At 31.8% G+C, this 21,614-nt stretch overlaps 1 protein-coding gene across 5 annotated transcripts in view; it reads right to left on the reverse strand.

The window, feature by feature from the left end:
- Positions 1-21,614, reverse strand: part of Usp25 (ubiquitin specific peptidase 25) — a 126,143-nt gene that overhangs the window by 3,587 nt on the left and 100,942 nt on the right. For 4 of the 5 annotated variants that reach the window (XM_063224725.1, XM_063224724.1, XM_063224728.1 and 1 more), the window contains 4 exons: positions 13,676-13,854; positions 11,365-11,443; positions 6,693-6,772; positions 2,630-2,753 (listed from right to left, as the gene is read on the reverse strand). In XM_063224725.1, coding sequence (XP_063080795.1) covers positions 2,630-2,753; positions 6,693-6,772; positions 11,365-11,443; positions 13,676-13,854 — 462 coding nt within the window. Of the gene's footprint in view, positions 1-2,612; positions 2,754-6,692; positions 6,773-11,364; positions 11,444-13,675; positions 13,855-21,614 lie in introns of all 5 variants that reach the window. The other variant, XM_063224729.1, reaches the window with a different exon arrangement.

Genomic DNA, 21,614 nt, shown 5'->3' on the forward strand with positions numbered 1-21,614 from the left:
CTTTTTTCAACAACAAATTTTTACTGAATATACACCATATGTTACCAAGTATTCTACAGAGATACCCAAGCCAACAGAAAACTTTCATGGAGCTTATAATTTGGTGTAAGCAGCAGCAAATTTCAGCTGGGATTATTTTAGGGTTTTTGCTCTGGATACTCAATTTTGCCATTATTGTTCAAAGGCAGTCATTTATAACCCATAAATCAACAGTGATGCCATATTTCAATAAAACTTTGTAAAAACAATGGTAGACTGGCGTACAAGACATAGAGTGCTGACCACTGATTCAGAACAGAAAAACCTATGAAATAAGAAATGCAGATATAAAAAAACTGAGTAGTAATGTAAGGGTTTAAAATTGAAATCATAATGAATCACAATGAATTGTACAGCTGAATTTTTAAAAAATTATTTCTCTTTATATTATGTAATTTTATTTGACTGATTTTTATGGAGTCCAACTCAGTATTAATTATTCACTCTTAAATTTCTTAGCTTCAGTTATTTTATACAAAAAATTAGACACTATTATCTTCTTCATATACTGGTTAAAAAGATTAAATAAAGAAAACTATAAGTTTTCTCTTCATAAAAACAATTCAATAAATTTTAATTATTGTTCTGAAGGTTAATGTTAAGTTTTAGTTCACTGAAGCAAATAATGGCTTAGAATCTTAACTATATTCAAAGCCAATCTTATTCAGCCTCTTAAAATTCCCCATGATAACCTTTAAAGTGTGGCAGCTTTGATTTTTTCATTTCCTGCTTTTACTCACTCAACAGTTAGCATGTCCCTAAATTTCACTTTCTTCATCATCTTCTATATCCTCTTCACAGCCACAGTATGTTGCCTGAGTTCAGGCCCTCCTCTGTCTTCCCCTCCCAGCAATCCTGATGTCAATCTTTATTTCTCTGCAGTGAATCATGGCCAGAATTATTTTCTACTAGGGGGCTGATTATGCTGAGCATAACTGAATTTACACTGGTGTAATATAAACATGTTGTTATCAGACATCAGGTTTCTCTTCCCCCTAATCCCACTACTTTGTACCTTACCCACAATAAATTTATCTTTATTTTCTGTTGTATGTATTATACAGTCACTGGGATTAAACCTCTGGCACATGTGCCACAGCCAGCTGTTTGTTATCACTGAAAGTTTTAAAATGTTTACCATCAATGTATATGGTGTCCTTTTGACCAGAATGTTCTCTCTTTTCTACCATGTACAAAACTCCTAATTAACAATCAAGATACAGTTCAGTGCATATCTCTTAAGACTCTTTCAACAATTCTAGCCTATCATTTTGTGTATTTCTTATACTGGTACTCTAGAATATAAAAAAGATTTTGCATGCCTTTTACCAGATGAGTTCTTTGAGCATATGAAATATCTCTTACTTGCTGTATAGCCCTTAAAACCTGATAATCTAGAAATACATAATGTGGAGAAAGACTTCCACAAAAAAACACTAAAGTAATTTATATAAATTCCTACATAAAACTACTAAGTGGAACTGGATTATTATCAAAATCTATTTTTAATTGTTTCAGCATAGTCCTGGGGTTGGGATCTACCTCAGTGGCACAGTGTGTTTCTAGCATGGATGAGGCTATGGATTTGATCCCAGAACCACAAATAAACTCATAATAAGAATATACTAACACCATCTTCAATGGATATAAAATAGTAAACAATTTATGCTTTAAAATACACTGCAGTGAGGTAAAACCAGCAGAGAAAAAAACAGAAGATCCTAACATTTTACTATACCCAATCAAAAATGTAAAGAATTTGTTGTACACTGAAACTAGTGTAAAACTGGTAATCCCTGCTGAAAGTACACTTCACTAGTGGACCTACTTTTTAAAGTATACTTTATCCATATAATAAGTCCATATAAATTCAAAAAATATACACAGTATAGTATTATGAATATTTTTGTTATCTATTTTTAAATAGGAAATAAATGTCAACTTAGGAGTTCACAACATAGAACAGATGGTCGTAGTTAACTGAAAGTGAAATCTAATAAAAGTATCTTTAAATGGAGTCTGTGAGATTAGATATGAAGGCTGCTAACACAAGGAACATCAACAATGTACTCCAGACATATAGTTACATGAACTTGTGCAAACATAGTGTTTTTAAAGTAATTTTTAAATGTCTGTAGTATTAGCAACATTTCAACATACAGTGAATATTATATGGCTGAGCAAAAAACCACCAATCACTAGGTACAAAAAGAGGACACTGTCACAGTAGATCCTTTGACTTTATGCACATCAATAATACAACACTCATAAAACTACTTCTTTGTTTTCCAGAATAATAGTATTTACTCATGATCTATGTAGCCACTCCTTACCCACTGAAATGGGGACTGTGGTGTGATGATAAACTTTAACAAAACAGTATGATTTCAATTTAAGAACATTGTTGATTTATATCCTATATATTATTTAGAAGAAATAAGAACATGGAATTCAGTATATTTTGAATCGTAAGGGAAAAAATCCAGGTATAAATATCACTGTAATTCTTACCCTATCAAAGTTAACAATCTTTAGCATAAGTCTAAAAAGCTAGCCCAAAGATAAACACCTACTTGTACATTCCACTTACTAGTAAACATTCTCTTCTATAATGTGATATCAACTCTTCATCATGTCCTCTGTATGGGCCCTTGGACAAGAGTTCTTTGTTATTCTGGTAAGCACAGATAAGGAACAGCAAGGAATCTATATAACTTAAAATTAAAAACAAACATATGATATTAGCACTTCATTTTCATTAAAAAAACTAAACTATAATTATGAAACTTTTAAAATATAAACATAAATTTTTATTATCTAAAACACTGGGATAAAAATATATCACCCAATTTCCTGTGTCCACCTAAGAACTCTGATTTAGCAATACCAGCATCTGAAAGCAGAACACAGCTGTCTAAAAAGATGGATATGAAAGCTAACTATCTGTTTACTAATGCATCATTTTTACATAAGGATCAAATTCCATTGTCTTATAATCACAAATAACATTTGATTCATTTACTGCAATGGATTATGTAGTCAGGTTTCTTCTATGTGTACACACAGTTATAGTCATTTAGAAAATGTAAAAGACAGAGGACAGAATATCCGAAGGAGATGAAGGAAGTAAAAAAAAAAGTGAATTGTAAATCTGGGACACCTACTGAGCTAAAACAAAAATTAAAAAACCCATAACTAATGTAGAAGGATGACAGGGTCAGGCCTATGTGTCTTATATTAATATAAGTCTAGATGTCCTGAAGTTGAAACCAAGTTTTAAAAAGAGAGGAGGAAAACATGTAACAGCATATTGTGTTTTTATCTAAAATAATTATCCTTCTCTGTGTTAAGAGGAAAAAATATAGTAATCTTTATGTAGCTGAGATACAAAAAGTATCTTATCAAAGGTATCTTATTAAGGTATCACCTTTGTACCATTTTTCCAATCATTACTGTAACTTCTCATAGATTAATAAAGAAAAATATGGCATCTATTAAAAAGTGATTATATACTTTAAATTCTAGTTAATGCTATCAATCGGTGTTATTGTGCTTAGATATAAAATCAATCCATTTCACTTTTCAGCTATAAAACAATTTAGGAGGAAATTAACACACAAACGCAGGAAAATCAGATTATACATCTGAAATGTTTATGAGTTTGTTTTAAACATTTTTTGGAAAATGTACTTTCTCCAGGAATTTTATTTTAAGAAACTCAAATAAAATTTTATGTTGAAATATTTTAATGAACATGTCAATTTGAAATTTATGAAAAATAAAGGTTCAAATTTTAAATGCTACTTTATACCATGAAATTGTGATAGTTGTATAATATAAAACTGACACACTTTTCTTTTCTTTTCTTTTCTTTTCTAGGTATTAACTTTTTAATCAAGAAAGATATGCTCTGAATGGCATTCATAGATAGTTTGATAGACTCAAGTTAACTCACACAATAACTCTGAAACCGTTATACTGGTGCAAGTCTCTTGTAAAGTGCACAAAATTTCATGTTTATCAATCTTTAAAGTGCTTACAAATAAAAAAAAATCAAAATAAGATTTTTCAGTCCAGTTATTACATTATTATTTCAGATGAAATAAAAACATGTAGTCTGGTAAGCACTATTTTTATTTTCCATTTATACTACTGAAAAGTTATGGATCCTAAAATGCTTACTTCACCATACACAGAATGACAAGATGCCATCAGTAAATATTTCACTGAAGGCTTTCACTTGTTATGTTTGCATTAAAAATGGTACAGCTGTATCTAGATGATTCCCCAAAGCCTCAAGTGGCCTTAGGTGGGCCTTTTTCAGATGTGTCAGGATCCAGAGTGTGTCATGCCAGGATTGATCCTTGGTTCAATGCTAGACTCAAGGGACTAGAATTAAAGGTTGAGTGCTATCCACCCTAAGCAGTCTGGATAAGATAAATGGGCTAGAAAGAAGCGTGTTACTCTGCTACAGTCTGCCCACCATGAACTGTTTTCTGCCAAACCACCCTGCCTTGGAACCAGCTGATTATGGACTGAAATCTCTACAAACTGTGCACTAAATATAAACCCTTTCTCTCTTAACTTTGGGCATCAAGTATTGGGTCTCAGCAATAAGAAAAGTAAGACAAAAATATGTTTGGCAACATCTTTTGGTATATTTGATATATACTACCTAGTTTATCTAAAAGACTAAAATGTCTTTTTATTTCATTGGATTAGATTATAAGATCAAATTAGAATTTTCCTAAGTATAAACCACAGAAATTCTGAAAGTGAATTTGAATACTTCTATTTAAAAAATAAAATAATGGGCCAGGGATTTAGCTCAGTGTCATAAGCACTTGCCTGGCAAGCACAAGGTCGTGAGTTTGATCCCCAGTACCACCAAAATACACACACACACACACACACACACACACATATATATATAATAAAAAATAAAATAGTTATTATACAACTCATTAAATGGAGCTATTCATCAAAATACTCTTCAGTTTCAATGATCAAAATGAATCATCCCCACAATGACCAGGACTTTAATAATGTAAATCTAAGTATTTAAATACAATGTAAAGTAAAATGTTTTTTTTCTTTTTGTAATTCTTAAAATTTGAATTATAAAATTTAATTATAAAATGTCCACTAGCCGGGCAAGGTGGTACATGCCTGCAATCCCATCACTCAGGAGGCTGAGGAAGGAAAACTGTGTGAGTTCAAGGTCAGCTTGAATGGCATAGTAAAACTATCTCAGAAAGATAGCAACAACAAAAACATGTATGTGTGTATACTTATATATGAAACTTAAAAATAAAAATGTACAGTACTATCTAAATAGAACTTCTTGTGATGATGGAAACATTATCTGTGCTGGTTAATATAGTAGCCACTAGCTGCATGTGTCTGCTTAACAACAGAAATAAGACCAGTTTGACTAAAAAACTAAATTTCTACTGTAACAATTTTAATCATTAACTGAAATATAAATATAGTTAGTTGCCAGGCACCATGTTCAACAGCTGTAGAAAAAAATGTCCATCTTTGTCATTAAAAAATCATCACCTCAGGGTTGGATTATGACATTTTATTAGAAGAAAAAAAATCAGTATTCTTTTTATTTCATTTGGTTGCAATAAAACACTATACTGAAATAAAGTAATTTTTGAAAAAACCCAGCTAAGTACATTAATGTTAAGGATATAAATTTAGAAATATAGTATCTTAAGAAACAAGTAAATACAAACTAGTAAATAGCAAGTAAACCAAACTTTATCCTTTTCATTAAAATAATATTATAGTCATTAAGCACAAATTCCTTTCAGACTATCTATAATTTCAATGAAAATTAAAAGGAATCATTTTATGGTTTTTGTGGCAATGCAGACTGGTACGATGACTATGGAAATCAGGGTGGGAAGTCCTCCAAAAGTAGAGAAAAACATCATTGACCTACTACTCTCCTAGGTTTTTCTCAAGAGTTACAGACATGTACAAACACCACACAAGGAATGTAAACATTATATATTACAAACATGGACTAATAAAAACAAACTGATCAATCAATCAGTCAATCAATGTTTGTTGCATATAGAAGTTTCCTAGAGATAACCTTTTTCATGGTATTTGGGACTTCAAATTGCATGCCCTGTAACAGTTTTGGAGGGAAGGAGCAGTGAGATGCAGCCACCGAGATACTGGTTTGCTCTCAACTGGCTAAAGCCATTGAGATATTGGCTTAAACATTGTAAGTAAGTTAAGATGAAACACGCAATCAACACAAAAAGCTTGGTGAGTACATTCAGATATCACGGAGTGTAAAGAGTTCCATATATTTCACTACCAGCTCTGTTGGTACCCAGAAAACTCTCTACTGGAATATTTGGCTACTGGCTTCAATCTAATTCCATGACATCCTAAACATCTACTGTCATATTTGAGGTCTTACAGAAACAAAAACAGTAATGTCAACCTCACAAATTTAAAATGAAAAGCACATTTTATGTGGGATACATGGGAACTCTCTTAATGTGTAATTTTTTTGTACTCTAAAATTATTCCAAAATAAGAAACTTATTTAAAATGTGTACTGTGAATAAAACCTAGTAGATGAGGTTACTACCCAAGAGAAATACAAAAATTTGTCCACATTTTACCTTTCTCTCTGAAAATTTTCTAGTCCAATTATGAGATACATAGTTGTTTCTCTAAACTTCTTATAATCTTGATGCCATTCCTGTAGGAGAAAAATATGAAAAATTTAAGATTTAAAATTACAATGAAATTGTTCAACAAGTGACACATTATTCAAATAACTTCAAATTAAGGGAAATGAGTAATTCAAAATTAAGATTAAACAGGATTAAATTAGGTATAAAGAAGATTACTTATAATAAAAATCAGTGTTGATGAGATTAAAGATTAAATTAGGTATAAAGAAGATTACTTATAATAAAAATCAGTGTTGATGAGGACAATAAAAATCTCAGAAGATAAAAAATACAAATAGACAATAACCAATTATTTTCCTTTCAAGAGTTTTTCAGCATAAAATAACATTACTAAAAAATCAGTACAGTAACATTTACCCAAAATGACCAGGGTGAGATGTGTCTCCAATTTCAGGGTTTTGTGGTTTTGGAATATTTGCATTGATTTTACCAGCTGAGCATCCCTAGTCTAAAAATTCACATTCTGAAATGTTCAAAAATCCAAAACATTTTGCATATCATTTTGGCACTTGAAAAATGTCAACTTTCTGAATGTTGAAATGTGGAAACACTTCAGAAAATCTATCTTTAACACTGCAGATAGGGGGTACATGATTTACTAATTTTATATTTATTAAGGTTTGAACATATCACAAGTTATGTGATAACAGAGTTTAAGGGAACAAAATAAAAAATGCCAAATTTGTGGTAAATCTACCTGAAATGTTACAGTTATGAAGTCTCTTTACCTGGCACTCAATAAATGGATGGCTGCTGTTCACTGCCCCATCCCTCCAAAACAGTAACAGACCAGCTATTACTATAGATGACTGAGCTAATACCAAAAGTAGAATTATCTCAACTTGTTTAGTAAAATTCATTCAAGAAAACAAAAATTCAATATAGTATCAATATAAAAGGGAATTATCAAAAAAGTTCAAATTTCTAAACACATAATCACTGTAAACACACAGAACTAAGAAACATGTATACAAGGTATGAGCCAACTGCCTTCTCCTTGAATATAAACTTTTTAATCTTAATTTTTCAAGGCATAATTTTCATACTATTGAACCTTAGTAAACAAGACAAAGTTAATACTGAAAATATAAATTTATCCTTTAGAGGAAAGTTACTCAAAGGAACAACAGAATGTTGTCATTAGAATAGCTTGGGAAATTCAGATTCAACCAACTTTTTGTTGCAAAGGGATAGTAGTAAATGTTTTACACTCTGCAGATCATGTAGTCTCTGATGTAGTTAACAACTCTGTAACTATTACGAAGGGAGCCATGGACAATATGTAAGTAAGTGGCTGAGTTCCAAAAGATTTTATTTACAAAATCATGTGGTAAGCTGCATTTGGTGCGAGGGGCGAATCTGTTGATTCCTGAGCTTAGAGGAAGGAAAACATCTGAGAAATGAGAAATGTGTAAAAATGGAAAAATAAACAAAACATGTCATGTAAATACTTGTACAATACAATGGCTCATCAGATAAGATATGAGGTTTCAGAATAAAAATACTTTGACCACAATTTGTTGAAACAACCTAGCAAAGAAAACTGTAGAATGATGTTAAACTAAAAAGCCTCATAAATCTTAGGAACAGGGTTACACAAGCACAGATTCAGAACAATTATCAGTAAGAGATGACTCTGTATTTGCTTCTCATAGCCACAAAAAAAAAAAAAAAAAAAAAAAAAAGTATCTATGGATCCAGATAGCATATGTTGACCAAAAGTTTAATTATGTTTCCTTAATTAATAAACATTTGTTACTCTCTCCATGTTACTTTCTAGAGAGCTTTATATGAAAGCATTTTAAAACTGAAATGTATTTAACATATGAAGTGAACCTTAATTACTTTGACTTGATTGGCTTAGGAAGCACCTAGAGGATCAGTAGAGTACATTTCTGCGTGTGCCTTGGGGGGTCCTGCAACATTGGCTTTGGGTACTATGTGGGCCCTTACCGCTCTTTGCCTGGAGCTACTTCTTTGCTGTTTCTAGGCCATCATGAACTAAGCAACTTTGCTCCACCATACCCTTCAATAATGTTTATTTTGAAGCCTGCCAACAATGAAAATCAAAAGTCAAATAAACTATATTTGGCTTCTTTAAGCTGTGAAGCATTTGGGTCTAGCAAATAGAATGATTACTAACAGAGGAAAACTGGTGCCACAAGTGGTGACATTACTGTGACCATGAGAAGCCTTTAAAACTGGTTTGTGAGAAGATTTTAGAAATGTCTGGAGATGTAGTCTAAACAAGTCTTAGTAGGCTGCAAGAGCAGCTTGGTGGGTGACATTATTCAGACTTCAAAAGATCAGAAAGTTATCAGCAATGTAGACAGTAAAGGCCAAGCTCAGAAGCATTCAGTTGGGAATAAGGGTTCCACTGGCAATTGGAACAGGAGTCACATGTAATACATTCTAACGAAAACAGTCTACTTTTATTCAGGTCCTGAGACTTTGTGTAGACTGACATTAATAGCAGTGGACTGACTGATCTAGTGGAGAAAATTTTCAGGACAGCCCAAAATACAGGCTGTCAAGGGTACCTCTATCTGCATTTGGCCAGATTAATAGCAAAATCCAGGAGGGAAAAAAAAAGCACAGCAGAAAAATGTGACAAATTCAAATTTTGGCCCCAAGGAATAATATGTAAAGTTGGGGCCAAACAAGATGTGACTGCTGAGGACATTAGCATCATTAAAAAGAAGACATGTATTTTGTAAGGAGACATGAAGGAAGATGCACTACGGCCAACTCAGAAATCACACTTCTGGTATGTCTGGGAGGGTCAAGTAGGTGGGACGTTCAGTGTATGGTCTCTGGCCACATTCACTCTTGCCACTGTTCCCTGCTATGTTTCTAGGGTACCAAGAACTAAACAGCTATATTTTACTATGCCCTGAATCTATGATGTTCTAAGAGACCCAGTTTATCATGAACTGAATCTCTAGAAACTAAGAAGCAAATAAACCTTTCCTCCCTCAAGTAGTAGGTGTCAGGCAATGGTTCCAGCAATTGGAAAGCTGACTAACATAAAATACAAAGTACAGAAGAAACCTATTTTTTTTTTTTTAACCCCCAGAACCAAAAGTATTTCCACAGTTCACTGAATTGCATCTGTGGCACATTTATGTCTATGTATGGTGAATCTTAGATTCACTGTTCTGTTCTACTGTCTCAATTTACTTATTCCTATACTAATACAAAACTCTAAAAAGACAGTATATTTGATGTCTAGTAAAATAAGGCTTTCTACCCTGTTCTTAAAGTATATGTTGGGTAGATTAATATCCTTGCACTGTCATTGAACATTTTAGTGAGATTATCAAGCTTCAAAAAACAACTTGCTAGAGTTTTCACAGGGACCATATTGAATCAATAAACAATCTAGCAAAACTTGACATCTTTATAATTTCAAATTTTTCAAATTATTATATGCACAGGCATTTATTTATATGCTCTTTAATGTTATTCATTAATTTTTCTTATCTTCTAGACAGATGTAATACACGTATATTTTGTTAAGTTGGAGGTATTCCATAGTTTTAGATGCTACTGTACATAGGGTCATTATAAGTTTATTTTTCTAATTATTAGTTACTGGCCCCCCAAAATAAAATTAATATTTTACACAGATTTATAGGATAAAATGCTTTCTTAAATTTACAAGTTATCTGTAGGTTTTGTTTTTAACTTCTGGTTATAAAATTCTAAAACAATGACATTTTTTCCCTAATCTTTTACTTTTTAAAATTTTGTTGCCTTACTGTCTTTTTTCTTACCATGAAAGTAAAGTTTTTAGTGTTCATAATACCATATATATGCAGTACTTTTGTTGTTTTGTATTTCTGTTTTTAGATATGATTTTTGATGGACTAAAGTCCTTATTTTATATTCCAGATTAGTTAAGGGTTTTCAACCAAATTTTGCTGTATTCTCCCTCTAGCTTTGCTTGTTAATGTGAATTACAATCATTATTTAAAGAACTGGGTTTTTAAATGAGGTCAAACATTAATCAAAGGCACACGGAAAAGCAATTTAAAATTTACTGCATTTATAAATAAAAAAATGAACCATACAATGTTAAATTCAAAGGTTAAAGAAAATACTTATTGGGTCCATTAAAATAAAAAACACAGCTTGCTTTCAGAGTAGCACAGTAGTTATGAATGTTATCTACTAAAACTTTAGGCAGGTTCCATCACCGCTCTATATCTCATGTTCTTGTATGTAAAACAGGAGTAAGAACACCATCTATCTCATCCTGTTACTTATATTAGCAGAGCTAATTTTACATTGTTTTTAAACTAGCATAGCTAATATTACATTGTTTTTAAACTAGAAATGTTCAAAAAATAGGTGAGAAGTAGTGTTAGAAACCAAAATACTCCAATTTTCCTTTTGGTTTTGAACTTCTTTTGTATACATGACATTGTATCAAACTAATCCTGAAATTATTTATGAAAGTGTTACCTTCATCACTTACACAGAAATTCAGTTTTCTTTATCAACTATAACAAATCTGAGCTGAGCTGGGTTGAGGTAAAAGGAGTATCAGATATCTATAGGAGAGTTTAGTATTCAGCCTCTCAAACCACATTACCTCATATTCCTCTAAGTTTACTTCTTCAGGTTTAATCATTTCCAGTTTGGCTTGAGCAACTTTCATTATGTTGTGACACCTTCAAACAAGAAAGAATATAGACTAAATGAACTGCAAAATCCATCCAAAGCGAAAAATGTGTGTTACACAAAACTAAACAATTACACACATACAAAAATGAAGTTCACTGTCACTGAATATGCTTACAGAAATAACTTAATCTTACATGAAAAATGTGTTTCTGAACCAATATTGAACAGTTGCACACAGCTTAAATAACTTAAATTTACCACGTTACATTTATAATTGGATTTTAAATTAAATTCTATTAACACAGTGTACATACATAGGGAAAAATAAAATTTGTTTTTATAGCATTTACTGTATGCTGAATATCAAACCCAGGGCCTTCAGCATATAAGGCAGGTACATACTACTGAGCAACATCCCCAGCTTTTTGTTTTCTTTTATGGTGAGACAAGGTCTCACTAAATTGTCAATGCTGGCCTCAAATTTCAGATCCTCCTGTTTCAGCCTCATGAGTAAGATTACAAATGTGCACAAATGTGCACAAGGTATAATCTAAAAATACAGTAAATGTTTAAATGTTTAAACTTTAAAATTGTATTACAATTGCTATTAACTCTTCAAAATAATCTGCCTCAATTTACACTTAACAAAATTGTTCTTGGCACTTTCTGACATGGTTTTGGAACTTCTCTTTCATCTTTTCAGTTGTGCTATTATAACTGCCTTGATATCCTGAATCTACTCAAAATGCTGATATTTTATGGTCATTTTGACTTTGAGGAAAAGCAAGGTGCCAGACATGATGAGTAAGGTAGATAAGAACACACAGTCATTTTTTTTTGCAAGCCTGCTTTTTTGATGGATGGTATTCAGCAGCACTCCTCATAGTTTTGATCATGCCTTGTAAAAACACTGATGACAGACGACTTGCAGAACTGCCTCAGAAAGTGACACAAATGATGGCATATCGTACTATATGTTCAAAACTAGGACTTTTTTTTGAGGATGAATGGGGATAACTTTTATTGTTAATAAACCTTTTAAATTTAAGACAAGTGTAAATTGTGATTGCAATTATTATTGCAATTATTAAATCATCTATTAATCAAATTCAAAAGGCATTACAGTTTCTCTTTATCTCTGAACAGCAGTATTCTTATATAGGAAAAGGAATACACAATGTGTCTATCATTTCAGGTAAGAACAGAAACATTTTAATTGACTACATGATCAGAATCACTGCCAAAGAAATCTCCATGTTATATATTTCGCTCATTTCAAAGATAAGATTAAGTTATTAAAACCTACTTGTACTGAGACGTGATTAACTGAAAGAAATGAAAACTCAGCCCAGGATGGAGACACACACCTGTAACTCCAGCACTCTGGGAGGCCGAAGCAGGAAGATCACAAAGTCAAATCAAATCTGGCCATTTTAATAACTCAGTAAGACTGTTTTGTTTCCTTTCACAGTTTCTTGTTTTACACAGTTTTTATTCAGTATTTGATATTCATTAAAAGAGAATCATTTATTTCAGAATTAAGATATAATCAGAATGAACTCTAAAACAGAAGAAGGCTACTGTAACTAAAATTAACTTTTAATACTTTGGACTTTTACCTAGGGCTAAAGTTTTCTTAATGTCATTTGTTCCAATTACATGGAATTTTAAATAGGAGTTTCATATGAGTTTCTAAAAGAAAATGGTTTTAGGTTAAACGAGTTGACTTTTCTAAGTCTTCCACATCAAAAAATGCTAATTTATTTACCAGAATACATGACTAAAACCTTTTTCCAGTGATTCTCAAAGGCAACTTTGCGCTCCATGGAGCTATCTAAAAACACTGGGGAGATGTTTTATGTAGAGGCAACTTGGGATCCTATTGACACCAACCAGGTCAAGACCAAGGATGTTGCTCAACAGCCTAGAAATCATAGGATAGCCCAGACAATAAATTATCTCAACTATAACTTCCCTAGCATGGAAGTTGAGAAAGCACATTTTTCTCTAAAATACTCAATCCCTTAAGGAGTGATTTCTTGATTCACAATTAAAATAAGATTTAAAAAATTAATTGAACTTCAAACTTTTAAAAGACCACAGTTATAGGCTTCGGAGAAATTACAAATCAACTCTGCAAATTAATTAAGGTTAAATTTTGCATTATATTTGACAAAAAGTGCTCATGCATGTATAAAAGGTACAAACACTACTTTGGGGAGCTGTAAAAAATAAGGACAATATAGCATATATATCAGTTATTTACATTTTCATATTACCTTTCATCAAAACTCAAATTTCTGTCACCAAATTGTTCTAGTAATGTCTTCTCAATGATTTTCTTTGGGGCCTGGTTTTGGATAAAATAGACCACCACATGATGCAAACGATAATCTGTCTCTGGTGGGGTGTCTTCTTGGGCCAATTTGACCAACCTTGAATATTCCAATTTAATTGCCTAGAAATGCAATAAAAAGGACAATTTTGATCAACTATAATAAAGCATTAATTATTTTTGCACTCAAGTGTATTTACTTTTTAGTACATTAAATATTTATTTCCCTTTTAGTATATAAGTCACTGCATCTAAAAGTATCTCGCTATATTTACAGAATTTTCTAAATATATAGCTCATTCCTTAACTTATCTCTATATAAACTCTCTTTTAATTCCCATACCAAAAGAGATAAAATAATATATCTAAGCTTATGTGACAAATTTTGTGAAATTTAATAAAACTGTTCAATGTCTAACTGGAGGCATCATGAGATGGACAAGCTAAGTGTTGTTACATTATTTACCTCTCTAGCATCAGTTTGTTATACCCAAATTCTAGAACTGATACATAGCTCTCTATAATACCCTATCATAAGAAAATGGCTGGTTCACAAATGCACAGTAAAACTATTATAACTAACTTAGCTAACCAGTAAACAAGGGACAAATAAGGTCTAGTTACCACAAAGTAAATTCCTCACCATAACAGTAGTACTTGAATTTTATTTGAATCACTATTAACAATGATTATATACTATTATCTTCATGCTGGTTTTTTCCTTACAAATATAAGTATCTCAGAATTTACAACATAAAATAAATAATACATTTCTAAATGAGCAAAAGCTGAAAATACTTGACTATATATGGATATATACTTTATAACAAATAGCTGAATATATAAAGTTCATGTGATAAACGTAACATTTTAAATGTGCATTTATAGTAGCTTGTATCTAAATTTTAGCACCATTAGCCACAGAACACCTGGAGTTCCACACAAGACATGCAGTATTTCAAAAAAATCCACTGTATTACAGAGTTTTACTTTTTTTAAAACAGGCTGGGGATTAAACCAAGAGTTCCAGAGATAGTTTGTTTTTGGTTTTTTTTTTTTTTTTAAGTGTATGCCTTCCTTCCATAATTACTATGGTTGTGCTTCCTTGAAGGGAAAAAAGTAACAATAAATATGAAACAAAACATTGTAGCTAAAGAGTGTCATATTTCCTTAAAGGGAAAGCTATAATCCCTTCCTATTTAGCAAAGTATCATAAACAGAATGAAGTAAATAATTTTCATCTTTAAAACAAATTACTCTTACATGCTTTTCCTGGGGGAACAGGAGAAGACTGACATCCTCCCCAAGACATACACACATGCCACTACAAAATCTTACTGTTGTAGTTAAAAAACAGTCATGAAGAGCCAGTACTGGTGGTGCAGACCAATAATCACAGTACTCTGAAAGGTTGAGGCAGGCAGATCTCAAGTTCAAGTCCTGCTCAGACAACTTACACTTAGTGAGTCTGTGCCTCAAAATTAAAAATGAAGGGCAGGAGAGCTCAGAGCACAAACACAGACTTTTGCCAGCAAAGAAGCTTTTTTAACTACTTTCAACTCTTTATTAGTTTCTTTCCACAGAATTTTTGACTTTTAAAATATTTTGGAATCACGCCTATTCAAATGTTCAACAGATATTTCATGCTGTAACATTTAGCAGATTCTACACAATCTACCATTATTGATAACATTATGTTAAACTGCTTCATCCTACTCTTGGTATCCTGTTCTAAAAATAATTTTCTCATTTTTGTTTGCCTATGATAATTATCTTGTGATAATTACTGTGGATGCTGCATATATATAATATGAAATACTGATCACTAAATAATGGAACTGATTTTATTTTATTTTTAAGCTTTTTCAATAGACTTTAATCAAGCCAAATTTACCTATTAAATCTTTTTCATTTTTATCAGTACCGGGGATCAAGTTCACAACCGCCTGCTTGCAAGGCAGGTGCTTATGCCGCTGAGCTAAATCCCCAGCCCCTTACCTATTAAATCTGATTTCCTATTAATCTTCTACCTTTCAACTAGATCAGGCTTCCTACAAATGCACACAAGTCTGTTTCATGGGCTCTTTCTTTTCATTAGGACTACTTGAAATCACTTCTATGAAAACTTTAATCGGAAGATCTTAATTATGTCCTACATTTGTTTAGTTTTCTAAATTTTACTATAAATTGTGTTATGAATTTATTTCTTCTTACACAGTAGTACAACCATTGTTGTAGTGCAACCATACCTAAACATTAGAGAGTCTCAAATATATAAACAATACTGGGAGCAGTAATACCTAATAGATGATTAACTAGATTAAGATTCAGAAACCCAGGTATGCCATTTAATAATTAATAGTGGAATAAAACAAGGCATTTTTGCTCTAAGACTTCACACTGTTACTTCTAAAATATTTCAGCACACATATATTGTACCATATCACAGATTACTTTAAAAAATTTTATAATATACTAAGAGATGGAAAAAAATCTAACTCCAAATTCCAGAGAATTAAAGTCAGAGGCCATATTCTTTGAATACAATACAATATAAACAGAAATGTAAAAGAAATATTTAAGAGATTTTAAAACACTAAATTATTTTGTGTTAAATAAATAAAAATTATATTTATACTGGGAATATGTAATAGCAAATTTTATATGAGTCAAAGTAAAACTCCAACTTAAATAGACTAATTCCAAGAATTTATAAAAAGATAATAAAGCACAATAAAGGAGAAACAATGTGATAGTTTGATAGTCAAATTATTTTTCTTTCCAAAAAGTTGGATGAAAGATGGAAAAAGAAAATTCAACACTAGAAAGAAAGGCTGTAACATAAAAAAATTAAGAAAAAAAATTTGAATGTATTGAATAATGAACTGTAATTTTGTCTGTAAACTACAGTATCATGCTGAAAAAAGAACATCAAGGAATTCACAAATTGCTAAAATTGCTCTCAAGAGGTAGAAAAACTAAACATATATAGCAAAGCTGCAGAATAAAGTTTCCTCTAGATTTGTATCCAACAAAGAAACCAGGCCCACATTGTTTTTTAGTGCACTATAATTTCAAATTCCCAAGGACTAGGTATTTCCTATGATATCTAAACTACCCTTAAGAGTTGGAGGTCAGAGGAGAGAAGGCCTTTTTAATAAATATAATTATACTAATTTAATAAGAATACTAATTTAATAAGAATATTCAATGTTGATGAAATTTTTAAAATACAGATAAATTTTGTCTATGTAGCTAGACATAGATAATAAAACCTATTTTGGTTAAAGCGACTGCATTATGTTTTTAAAAAAAGAATACACAAGATCAATAATGTTTATAGTGATGAAAGAAGAAACGAGTAGAAAATATTTAGAAAGATTAAGTTCAGCAAGGCAATAGATGCAATATATGCTCTCTACCCTACCTTTTCTTCACTGTTGGAATATAAACACTGTAAAATGTGCAAAGCTCAATATTACTCATTTTAAAAGAAAAACAGATTGCAATAAGTCACTGAATATAACATAAATACAAAAAATTAGTTTTCTTATCACCTATCCTTCCAATACTTGTTAGTACAAGGAAGACAAATGACCTTATTTGTAAAGGTAAATGAATTTAATACTTCTAGTAATAAATTTAAAAAACAGTAAACTCATTATGAAGCAAAACTGTAAAACCTTACAATTGTAACCAAAGATGATAGAAGTGAAAAAGCTTGTCATGCTCCTTTTGGAGAATAATCAAAAATTAAACAATGTAATTTTTTACTTTGACCTAAACTAATGAATAAATATAATGCAAATACAATCAAATTCTGAGAGGATTTTGAGGAGAGTAGCAACTGACTTTAAAATTCACCAAAAAAGAAAAAAACTCATTGAAGTTTTTGTTTATAAAACAGTAAAAATTTATAAGGGCTTTCCCCACAAATGTAAAAATACTATTACAAATAGTCTATGATGTACTAGATATACTGTTCAAACCTTTAAAAAACAGTCCAGTGTAATGGAGACTTAAGTAAATTCATACATGATGATTTAGTGTATGATAAAGGTATCTGAAGACTGTGCGAAAGGAATGCTTAGTCAAAATTTATGCTTGTACTATTTGGAAATTTTCCCACATAGAGAAAACTAAAATCTAACATCTAGTCATCTAAACAAAAAAAAAAGAAATCAGAAAAACATAAGAATTAAAGATCTGTATAATTTTAGAAATGCTCACATAGCTTCAAATCTATAAAAATAACTGCTATATTTCATAAGATTAAAAATTTCATGCGAGCTAGATATAGTGGCACATCCCTATGATCCCAGCCTAAAACGTAGAAATTTAGCAGGACTCTAGAGCAAACCAAAATAGTAGGGACGTAGTTTGAAAATCCCTAGTATCACAATTTAACAAAATCTGTTAAATAAGGCATGAAAAAAATCTTAAAGGTAATTACAAATCACAAAATACACTTTTCAAATTATGGATGAATCTTAGCTCATTTAATATGGACAAATAGAATAAAACTTATAATATACAAAAGTACAAAGGATACTGTTAAATACTAAATGCCAAAATATTTATGAAAGGATAGCGACTCACAAATATCAAAAAATATAGAAGAGATTACATTTTTATGCCATTTGCTTTTAACCATTAATAGCAATAAAAACCAGTATAGGCATTTAAACATAATCTGACAGTCTAGTCTTTTCACTTAAAATCTGTAAGCATTTTGTCAATTTTACTCTGCTTTATTCACACAAATGTTAATATATATATATATATATATATATATATATATATATATATATGAATATTCAGGGTAATATTACAAATGACCCACATCCCAGCAACAAAGAGAAATGGCAAATGTGTAACAATAATTACCAAGTATTATTTATGTGATAGATACCACATACAGATACTAAAGACAGATACTAAAGAGCTCAAGATCTACAGACACTTAACTGATTGTGTCAATGTCCAACTAAACTCTCCCTATCAGTACCCATCTGGGTGTGGCTGAGGTGATTTACTGAAAATAGAAGAACAAACCTGACTGTAAGTGGAACAACCAAAAGACTAGTCACCAGAATGCTACAAAAGAAAAACAAAGAAGGCCTTGTTTCTTCCCCTTGACCTTGGACAGTCTCCGGGTTTCCAGCTCACCTAGTCAGCACTTTCAACCCTTCTGTCTTTCAGTGCAGACCCTTGACCTCCTGATACAGACCCACATGGGACACTAATCTGAGCTCTGGGCATTTGACAGGATCCTTCAAATCCTCAGTGGGCAGACAGCCCTTCTGTAGTCTTCTACATCTGACTTTCCTTACATATTTGTGTATCTTGCATTTAAAACTGTTTCTCTAGTAAGCAGTGACTGAAACAAATACCTTATTGAACCGCAAGATAACTTCTCCATAAATAAAACCTCTTATTGATAATAAATGTCACAGAATTATTAAAACAACCAATATAATAGAAGCATTCTATGGAAAAAGAATTAACAAGTAAGAAAAAATAATCTATATTTTGGTAAATGTGCTATTACTTTAAATGTCATTTTCTCTAAGAAGCCCTCTTGATACCATTGGTTTTCTCATTTTATAATCTCTTCCACATGAAACTGCTTCTTCAATCATAGTAATTACAATTCTATTTAATGCTGATTTTCCCATTAATAAATACATTTCACTAAGGCAGAAGCTCAATCCATAATTATATAGATGTAGCCACTAGATTTTGGACAATGCCTATATTGTAACTCTTTATATAATGGATTATAAAACCTATTATAGAATGTAAATGGGTTATAATATAGCCCTATCATAAAAAGACCATGAGAACACATTATAACTACATTGAAATGAAGCTCCAAACATTTCAAATAACAGAGATTTCATCTGTGTAATAGAACCTTCTGTTTACCTTCTTCTTTAGTTCAACCTCATGTAGCTCGCAGACACCACAACCCTGGTATCCTGTAACTCAATGTGCCATTTAGGCTTAAATTCTTTGGTACTTCCTTTGTGTCTTGTATTTTGTGTAGGATCTCCCTTTTTTCTGCATGTTAATAAATATGGATGTTTTTCCCTGTTAATTTGCTTATTGTCAGCCTATTTTGTAGACCAAGATTCTCCAATCTTTAGAATAAAAAAGGAAAATATACACACTTCCCTCTTAGACAAATGAAACTGCTGAATTTAGGTCTGAAACGGTACTGGCAATTTGTCAAAGAATGAGTAAAATATGGCATAGTAGAAAATAAAGATCTTTGGCATAGATATGGTACACTTATTTTCTACTTCTTACTGTACTATACTAGAAACGGACATATGAGGACAATAACACTAATACCAATAATGGCTAAGTTTAGCATCAACCAGATACTACTTTAGTTGTATTAATGTACTTAAAAAGGACAACCCAAGCTGGGGATTTAGCATAGCAGCATAAGCCCCTGCCTTGCAAGCTCACAGTCATGAGTTCAATCCCCGGTACCAAAAAAAAAAGGCCCAAAATGACAACCCAATAAAATAAAGTTACTATAATCATCTCCGTTTCACATAAAGAGATACTGAAGGACTGAGTAGTTGGCCCAACATCATAGCTACAAAGCTGTAGGCCAAGTTTCTGACCCAAAGCAGTTTGATTTCTCATATGAGCTTTAAGTTACTTCCTTTCCATGTTCCAACTGTACTTATAAGTAATGCCTCAAGGGAAAGAAAGTAGGCAAGGGGAATAACAGAGTAATAGGGGAGTGGTTAGTGAAATGATTAGGAGATATTGGAATAATGATTTTAATACTATAATTAAAGGGCAAAAGTTGCTAATGCCACAGCCACAAGTAAAACTTTGAACTCTATTGAAACCTTTGCAGAGCTACCTGAAAACTGTTTACCTCAAATTCACAAGGCTTATTAACTGTGGCATTTATCTTGGATTATTCCATTGAAAGTTGTAATACAGTGACAATCTGTTTAAAGAAATCTCTCTCTAGCTGGGGATTTAGCTCAGCAGCATGAGTGCCTGCCTGGTATGTGCTAGGTCGTGAGTTTTGATCTCTGGTACCAAAAAAAGAAAAAGAAAAAGAAAATTCCTCTCACCAGTTCCTATCTCACAAACTTGCTTATTTGTTCTCTTTGTAGACAGTGTATTTTTACTGCACCATTTAAAATCAGAAACTGAACAAGAACCTATATAATATAGAAACACACAATTGAAAAACTACAAAATAAATCGTCAGGATGATGGTGAAAGAATATCTTAAGTTAGAATGTCCCAGGAATAAAGGAAAGGCAACCCAGACTGGAGTCTGTCATACAACCCTGGAAAAGGATTTTCCCAAAATAGTAAAAATAGTAAAGGTAGAAAAAGAAGAAATTTAAGTTGGGTGTGATGGCACAGGCCTGTCATCCCAGCACTTGGAAAGCTGAGGCAGGAGGACTGCCCGGAGTTAAAAGCCAGTGTGGGCTACATAGTAAGACCCTGTCATCAAAACTGAACAGACAAAAGAGAGAGGAGTGGGGGGAGAGGGAGAGAGAGAGACAAGGAAGACATACGCAACTGTTGAAAAAATGTATAAATAATATACACAGAAAACTAAGCAAAGCAAAAATGAAACAGCAAGGGAAAAATAATGTTTATGACAACATAATCTCATAAAGCATATTTAGTAATAATTGCACAAATAGAATCCTTTCTTGCTTGTTTTCTTCCACTTTTGCTTTTCCTTTTTCTCTTTTTTTCAAATGAGTAGGTTTCTGGCCTTTCTAATGTGATTGCCAAGGGTGATCAACTTATCCTGTGGCCAGTTTGCCTAAAATTTTCACCAACTTATCATTCAAGTTCTATAAATCAGAAAACTCCTCAGTCATAGGCAT

Source organism: Cavia porcellus, unplaced genomic scaffold, assembly GCF_034190915.1.
Source record: "Cavia porcellus strain 051 isolate PalLab524CR breed Dunkin Hartley unplaced genomic scaffold, mCavPor4.1 scaffold_15, whole genome shotgun sequence".
NCBI classification, from domain to species: domain Eukaryota; kingdom Metazoa; phylum Chordata; class Mammalia; order Rodentia; family Caviidae; genus Cavia; species Cavia porcellus.